An 8762-nucleotide genomic window follows, 5' to 3' on the forward strand; every position below is an offset into this window, starting at 1 on the left:
CCCGAACACACCGCTGCACCCGAGTGTCCGTCCAAGGGGGGGGTGATGTATTGCCCTCACGCAGTGCAGCACCTGCGGGATTACGTGGTCTCCAAAGAGGAGAGACGGTTCGCTGAAGTGCCGTATCCACAGGAGGAGGATCTCACAGGAGTTCGGAGGCAAGTGAAGGCTTATGAAACAGTAGAGCTTCTCAAAATCCCATTAGAGGGGCCTGTGTGCTCAGGGAAGAGACACAACAATGCAGAAAGTTAGGGAGTCCCATGAAAATATTGGGGAAAAAATTTGTACAACAGCCTTTCATGGCTGATGCTTTTTTGCTGTTTCTAATAAGAAAGGAACAAAACCTTATGCAACACTGCAGGGTTTCAGTGCGACTTGTAGAGCCTGTTCTCAAGCGCCCTGGGTTTTTGTGATTGCTGCAAATGCTTCAGTAATGTTTCAAGACAGGGTTGGGAGGAAAAGCAAAATGTTTGGGCCCGCTTCTGGATGAGCGCGTGTGCGCGCAAACGTGCGTACGCGCGCATCAAACTCCCCCCTCTCATAGCCAGACTTTTATCAAGAGCTGAGATGAAGACGAGGGTCATGAGGTGATACAGACCTGAGGATGACCACAGATACAGTCAGACACGATTTACGTTTCCATTCTGAACAGGAATGTGGAATTCATTTTCTAAAAATAATGTTTCACGAGACAAATTTTCTGTGGTGCCTCCAGCTTTCAGGGTTTGGCCAAGATGATGAAGAGATCATCCCGCTTTCCCAGCAGACAGCTATTTAAGCTTTCTCTTTGCTCTCCAAACATTCTGCCATTGTTCTCTGGCCCAAACCCCATTCCTTCCCACCTGGTATTAGCGATGGCCTGGGATCAGGACGTGGGCTGGATCCCTTTCTGCCAGAGCAGGGTCATCACCCGCTCCCAGATCGGCTTGGTCCTCATCCCGTAGATGAGTGGGTTGAGCATGGGAGGCACCAGCAGGAAGAGGTCACACATCAGAATGTGGAGGTGTGCAGGAATCCTCTGGCCCCAGCACTGAGCGTAGAAGGAGAAGAGCCCGGGTGTGCAGAAGAACAGGATGACACCGATGTGGGAGCCACAGGTGCTGAAGGACTTCAGTCAAGCCTCTCTGGAGGAGAGACCTATGACCTCCCTCAGGATCAGCATGTAGGAGACAGCGATGAGGATGGAGTCTGAGCCCACCACGGTGGTGGCAGCCATGATCCCATAGATGCTGTTGGGCCGGGTGTCCCCGCAGGCCAGCTTCACCACAGATGTGTGCTCACTGTAGGAGTGGTGAATGACGCGGGGCCACAGTAGGACAGGCTGGCCACCATGCATGTCACGGGGGTGGTGATGGCGATGCCGTGCCCCACAGCAGCCAAACGCAGCTTGGCAATGGTGGGGCCAGTCAGGATGGCGGAGTAGCGCAGAGGCTTGCAGATGGCCAAGTATCGGTCAAAGGCCATGGTGAGCAGGACCCCTGGCTCCACTGTGGAGAAGCTGTGGATGAAGAACATTTGGCCCACACAGCTCTCAAAGTCAGTCTCGTGGGAGTGGAACCAGAAGATGCTCAAGAGCTTGGGCATGGTGGAACTGGTGAGCATGAGGTCAGTGGCAGCCAGCATGGAGAGGAAGTAAAACATGGGCAGGTGGAGGCTTGGGTCCATGCTAATCACAGGAGGATTGTGATGTTCCCCAGCACTGCCATGAAGTACATGGTGCAGAACGGGAAGGCAATCCAGAATGGAGCATCCTCCAGGCCAGGGATGCCTGTTAGGATGAAGGATGAGGGACTGGAGTGATTGGGGTAGGACATGAGGCACTGCTGCAGAGCTGGAAGGGAAGCCACAGGAACAGCTGGCATAGACAGGGAGAAGAAAGAGCTGTAGCAAGCACTGCTATGGGCTCCAGCCACCTCTCAGGCACACAGAGCTGTGATCGTACCCTCCTGCCTATTATCCAGGTACACATAGTCCCATCACAAGTCCCATAGTCCCATTAGCCCGAACATAGGGGAGTTCTTACCTCTCCTCCCATCCCAGGCTGGCCTCTGGCTGTTGTCCCCACCCCTCCACTCCGCGGTTTGGGAGTTACAAACGAGAAGTTGAGCACGTTTATTTGCAATCAGTACAAAAATCTAAGACGGGAGAAGGGGGTGTCAGGGACTAGAAACGTGTCTCAGCATTGTTGGCAGGCGAGTTTCTCTACCAGAGCCCGATCACTGCTGCAGCTGGGCGGAACAGTTCGACCACCGAGGTCGACCCGGCAGGAACCGTTATCTCGGAGTGCTCGTCCCCCGCGCATACGCCCGGGCCTAAGGCCGACTGGCAACATATGGGGGGGGTCTCGGACCCTCCAGAACTTTCAAGCACCTTCTAGCAACAGTACTGGGCATGCGCCCCACGGCCAAGTGGGAGGCAGGGGTGTGCATAGCAGTTACTGACTATGCAAGAGAGCAGCCTTATAAAAAGGGAAACCAGTGGAGACGATGGAGGAGCGTTCTGGAACATCCCCCATCCACCAGCTTCAAAGATGCGTCGGACGCCCAGACTGCCGCAGATCCGTGGCGACAGCTATCGCAACAGTCCCACTCCCTCCCTCCCTCTCGTTCCCTTTTTCACCTGTTTTTTTTTTTCCACTCTGTCTCTGTTTTTCTTTCCTGTGTTTATTGTTGGCCAAATAAAGTGACTTGGCGCTTGATTCCATTTTGGGTCTTAATTCTGTTTCTGAGAATGTCACAGGAACCTAGTCAAGGTAAAACATTGGAGTTAATCACAAGTTAAGCCCAGCCGCCCCCAACCTCCCAGAATTACCTGAGGTGGGTTGGAAAGCAAGGGGGTTCAACCTCTGCCAAACTGTTCAACCCAGCAGTGGATTGTGACGGGGGGAAGATCCAGAATGCTTTGAAGATGCAGCTCAGCAGGACTCTGGTCACCCACACACCTCCGCAGGTGTAAACCATATCCTCTCTGGGGCTGGTGTGCCCCACCTGATTCCCGCGTTGGGAAATTGCAGCAGGTGTATATTTCCAACACCAATGTTTGCTGCCCGGAGCATTTTTGCTGGGAGAGCTGATGCTGACCCCGTGCGTCCCCCAGCTACCTGCCCTGCTTCAGGCCAGCCCTGTCAGCTGTGGGGCTGTCCCTGCTGGAGCCCAAATCTGAACCACCTTGCTGGAGTCCCTCTCTGAATGGGCATCCCGCCTACGGGGTCCCTGTCTCCTGTCTTACGAAGGAAAACCAGTGTCACGGCGCACATTGAGGGTCCTGAGGCTGCGGTGCCGGTCCCTTCCAGCACTGACCCCCCACGGTACGTGCACCTCCTTTCCCTCAAGCCCTTGCCAAAAGAAAGAAGTGCCGTGAATTGTCCCTGCTTTACCAGGAAAAGAGAGGCACAGCCGGGCTGCGTTAGCCTGCCGGCAGCGTGGCAACTAGACGCGAGATCTTCGGGCTCGTGTACCCTCTGTTTTCCCCGACACACCAAAGGGCCAGACCACCTCCTTGGCTTTCCAGGCATTTCGCTTCCTTGACCCCTGAACAGTTTCATCTCTCCCTCCAAACCACTTCGAGTCCTCCACGTGATGCAAACCAACAGGTATTTCAGTCTGTTTCTAGTCATTGCTATTTGCAATGTAAGGCCAAATACTGCAAAGCCAATATTGTGAAAATGCTGCCAAGAAAATGTTATTTATAACAGTTTATTGCAAAGAGGGCTCTGTTTGCAGTGTAGTCAGCTGCCTCGGCTATAAATTCAGGGAGGCAGAGCCACAGCTGGCACAAGCCAATCCAGCAGGAAATGTGTCTCGTGCCAGAATTATTTATCTGGAAAGGGCAAACACATCTGAGATCCTGTAATCCTGCGCTCGGAAAAAAACCCAGACACTCCCTCTCTCCTCTGCCAGAGGTAATTGATCTACGAATCCCACGTACTGCTCTGGGCAGTGTTACCTACACTTCATCTTGTATAATAAAGCTATCCAGATCATTGAATGACCGACAAGCACTGGACTCAGTTTTTATTGGGTCCGTTTCATGTATGTTCACGGTGCTGTGCCAGCTCGGTTCCCTTAGCGGCGTCTGGTTTCTTGGTTACACATAAACACACGAAATACCAGGGAAGCACCCTCTTTAGCTCAGCCTCCCTGACCAGCCCGTTTGGGTCGTGCAGAGCCGTCGTCCCCACCACCTTGGCCGGACCTCTCACTTCTACCACCAAGCCCCAAGAGCGACTGCAGCTGCAGCCCACACACAAACGCCACATCAGGAAGATTTTGTGATTTTTGGGTCTTTCCAAGTTGTACGTGCAACAGCAGGGATGGGAGCGACACTTTTCAGGCTTGCTGCTGCTCAAGTGGAGCAGCGCTTTCAGGCCTGTGGACACACTTCAGAGCATTTTCTTTGTGCTTCATTGGCACAGAAACCTGACAGAATCTTATTTTGTGCAATTAAATAGTTCAGTAACTTGTAAAGTGACAAGTTTTGCTCATTGCAGTGGTCAAAACCCAGAAGATTTTCTAGAAACGGGGGACATTACCAGGCACCTTGCCCTCGCTTGCTCTACCCCGTTAGATTTGTGGCAAACTTACTGTATTTTAATTTTTAAACAGAGAAACAGATTAAAATGCCCTCAGAGAATGAGCTGCTCGGTATTGAACAAAGTGCAAAAGGAGCTGAAATCTTTGATCGCTGGCATACTGGCTAACCTTCCCTGACTTTGTAAGGAGGGGATAGATCCTGGTACTTGCCGTTGAGATATTAACTCTTTCCTCACTCATTTTTATCAGCTCTCTGCTGCTAAGCAATAATCGTTAAATTTAGCAGATTTGATGCACTTAACATTTTCTGTCATTCTTAAACACTGTAAATCTACCAGCCGTGCAGTCTGAGCCTGTGAAAAACATACAGCCAACTCCTCTTGCAATCAGGCGCCGATCGACTGCGCTAAGAGCCACCCGGCACTCCTGGTCAGCATACAGCCTGCCATGAAACAAAGACCCCTTGGATTTTGGGTTTTAGGAGGGCTAGAGTAGTGATCCAGTCCATACCCCTTCCCGAGTATGGGATCATAAGTCATCTCTGATAGATACGTGCACGACCTGATCTCCCACTGCAAAAACTTTAGACGTGCCCCAAATCACCCATTTCAGAGTATTTTCCTAGCATTAAGTCTACACCTCACTGGAGCTCGTGACTTTTGTCCTTTCCATAAGGGAGAAGAACAAATTATTACCTTCCTTGTGGTGTTTGCCATCCTCTTCAGGTTTGCGCACGCAAAAAGGACAGGACTAGGCCTGTGATCAGGTAATTGCGGGTCTGCACAGACGACTGGGTGAGCAGATGTTACACCTGTGTGTCTACAGCTTGTCTGAAGTTGATTTAACCAAGGGACAGCTTGCAGCCAAATAATTAACACTGTTGTAATTGACCTTTGCAAGGAAGCAAACCAAGGTTGCACGTGAATAACTGGCAGTTCTCTACCACTATATTCACTTAATATGGGATTATCAAGAAGTAATGAAGTAGTGCATTAACTCAATAAGGGACAAAGGCCACTTGGATACATTGGCGTATCTGCAGAGCAGCTTTTCTGCATAGGTTGTTTTATATTCCACCTTGATTTGGCTAAAATTTGAGCTTGGCACTATACTTAAAAAATACTGGCATATCACCAGATTAAATAAAAAAGCCCATCTACCCAGCTCACCTGGATGATTTGGATGTGGCCCAGGCTGTACCTACATCACCTTCCAATACAGTTTCTCTCTCACACAACCAAGCAACTCCTCAACCTGCCAAAAGGCACTGCATGGAAATATTTATATGCCTTAAGGAACCTGATCGCCCTAATCACTCACTGCTGGGGCCTCCAAGACACTCATCATCACAGGGTGGAAACTGCTTCTGAAGTCTGCTCAGCAGGCTGGGGAGCCCGAGGCCCTTGGAGAAGAGGAGCAGCTGCTTACAGCCCGATCAGGAACCTGGTGCGTCATCCCAGGGAGCCTGGTGCACGAGTTGCACGAGGGGAGAGGAAAGAGAGGGTCTGAACCAAGCCCTGATGCAGGTCCCGACCTGTTTTGGGATGGAAACCCAGCTTGAATTCTGATAATGTGTGATTTTTTTTCTTAGATCAATCTGGGAGCTCATAAAAGCGCCTGTGCTGGGTCAAACCAGAAGCCCTCCTCACCTGGGGTCTGCTCTCCAGCTGTGGCTGTGCCTCTGTGCGCCGCTGGTGGAGCCCCCCACCCCCTGCCCTTGTGTGCTCAGGGGGTCCTGGAGAATCAGAGACCTCCTGGGAGGAGGCTGTGCCAGCCTCGTGGTGCTGGGGGCCTACCTGCTGCTTCTTCCACCTGCTCCAGGGAAGGAGACATGTCTTGACTCCAAATAAGCACCGAAGAAATTAATATCGGAACAATGGGGATCATGCTTTTTACTTTATATCGCTTCACACTCTTTTTGATAACTCCACAGACTGACCTTGCCATGATTTAGTAACAAGCAGAATAAAAAAACCAGCTTCACACTTTATAAGGGAGTTGCAGTGAAAATGGCACAATCTGGGTATGTTTGGCCAAATTTAATGGTTCTTTCTATTATGTTTTATTGAAAAGAAAATCTTTTAGGTGTAGTTTGCAAATGATGCCTCTCAGTGTCAAACGCTCCGCTTCCAACAGCGCAACCCCATCCGTGTGGTTCTTGACTGACATCCCTGGGCTTGAAGATATGCACCCCCAGATTTCCGTCCCATTTAGCACAGACGGTGCCTGTCTTGCGCAGATGACTTTTCTTCATACCTTCTCAGTCGCGGAGTCAGCGGAGATGCTGGCTATGGCTTTCAACAAGTATGCTGCCATCTGCAACGCCCTGAGCGACAAGCTCCATCCTGCCCAACTCCCTGGTAGTCAAGAACGGGCTGATGGCCGTAGCCAGGGCTGCCAGGCTCATGTTTCTCTGCCTTTTCTCCTCCGCCGCCTGCTGGACTGCCGCTCCTGGATCTTCTCTCAGCGCCACTGCAAACACATGGCCGTGGTGGAGCTGGTCTGTGCCAGCACCAGGTTCAGCAGCATCATCGTGATTCTCTTCATCGTTGGGCTGGATCTGTTGTTCATCACACTCTCCTGCCTCAGGATCTTGAGGATGGTGTTGGGCCTGGGATTAAAGGAAGACTGAAGGTATTGGGGACCTGCCTCTCCCACATCTGTGTCATCATGGTCTTCTACACCCCCGTGGGTCTCTCATCAGTAATCCACAGGTTTGGTTGCCACATTGCCTCTCACATGCACATCTTGATGGCTAATTTCCACCTCCCGTTCCTCCCAAGGTGCATGGTATCAAAATCAAGCAGATCCACGACGGGGTGCTCACTGCATTTTTCTCTCAAGAGAATCTAAAGTCTCGCACATCCCATCCGCAGGATCATGTAGGGCTGTCCGAACTACGGCCCGCGCAAATGGCAGCCCAGGATGGGCCGCAGACATTAACCCTGGATGCATAACTCTGCAGCAAGTGCATAAACAACGCCCATCCCTTCTCCTGAATCTTTCCAAGTTTAGGACTTGAGAATTGCGAGAGGATTGTGCGCATGTGGTGAAAATGGTACCATTTCAGCTCGTCACTGCCTGCAGCGAGCACCAAAGCCTGCTTGGCAGCTTGAGGAGGGTGCTAAATCCAGAGGTCAGCCTATGGAGAACTAGAAAAGTTTCAGAGTGTTCAGCTTTGACTTCACCGTGCTGACTGTGAGCTGGGGGTAAATAACATTCTTGTCTGAGCTCCACAGGCTGCATTTCTTTTCTTTTTGTGTGCTAAGGAAACGAGCTGATGGCCTGCAGGTCCTCTCCGAAGAGCTATTGATGCTGCTCGACCATTTAGCTAAAGTGGGTGGGGGAAAAAGGGAGAGGGGGTGGGTGATGCCCACCCCTCGGGCACGTGGCACTGGCACCGGTACGAACCAGCCTGGAGCCCCGCGCCAGCTCCCAGCCTCTTGGCTAGACGTGCAACGGCCAGTGACACATCTGCCGGCAGGAGGGCTGCTCGCATTTTCCAGCGTGAGCTCTGAGGGCAGTCTCAGAAAGGGTAAGGTTAAACCTGCTGCATGCACCTTATCCCCAGTCGCAAAGGCAGAGCACTGTCCCCGTCCTCCACCCCTGGATGCACTGGGGGCTCGGGGGACCAGCCCCCAGGGTCATGAGGAAGAGCACAAAGCTCTCTTTCTGTGATTGTCCTTCTATGATGTAGACATGATTGCTGCTGCCTGAGCTGTTCATTGATGGGCTAGATTGCTGTAGATCTGATTCATAGATAAGCACTGCAAATACAGCACAAAAAAAAGGGAAAAAAATCCATAATATTGCTACTGAATTAATGTATCTACTTCCTTTATTTTCCTCAAATCTTAGAATAAGAAATGTGTTTTGATGTATGGTTGGCATATTTATAAATCTGGACTGTTACAAAAGGAGATTCCTGTTCACAGTGTTGAATTGATGTGGCACAAGAACAAAGTCTGGTCTGTTTCACTCGTGCATCTGTAGCTGTGGCACCCCTGGCCCAGCTTCTGCAATCACAGCCCAGCAGGTGAGAAATCCCCACACCCAGCAAGCTCTTGTTGTGTGTGGTGGCTCGTCGCCCACACTACCAGGAGGGTCATAGGGTCTTGTGGGGTCTCTGTCTGCTTCCCCCAGGCTGTCCTCAGCAGTCCTTCTTCTGCTGACCAGAGATCTAGGGAAGGATGTGAATTGGGATGTTATGAAGCTCTTAATGAAACCACT

General features: G+C 51.2%; 1 protein-coding gene and 1 pseudogene across 1 annotated transcript; one reads left to right on the plus strand and one right to left on the minus strand.

Moving 5' to 3' along the window:
• Positions 1–861: 861 nt before the first annotated feature.
• LOC104049911 (olfactory receptor 52K2-like) lies at positions 862–1814 on the minus strand. The gene is given in 3 exon segments (XM_009510687.2): positions 862–1305; positions 1308–1673; positions 1676–1814. Coding segments are annotated over 3 exon segments (945 nt in total). The 3' UTR covers positions 862–865.
• Positions 1815–6717: 4903 nt separating this feature from the next.
• Positions 6718–7489, plus strand: LOC104049912 (olfactory receptor 52K1-like; annotated as a pseudogene).
• The last annotated feature ends 1273 nt before the right edge of the window (positions 7490–8762 follow it).

The sequence above is a fragment of the Phalacrocorax carbo genome, chromosome 1 (genome assembly GCF_963921805.1).
Source record: "Phalacrocorax carbo chromosome 1, bPhaCar2.1, whole genome shotgun sequence".
Classification (NCBI taxonomy): domain Eukaryota; kingdom Metazoa; phylum Chordata; class Aves; order Suliformes; family Phalacrocoracidae; genus Phalacrocorax; species Phalacrocorax carbo.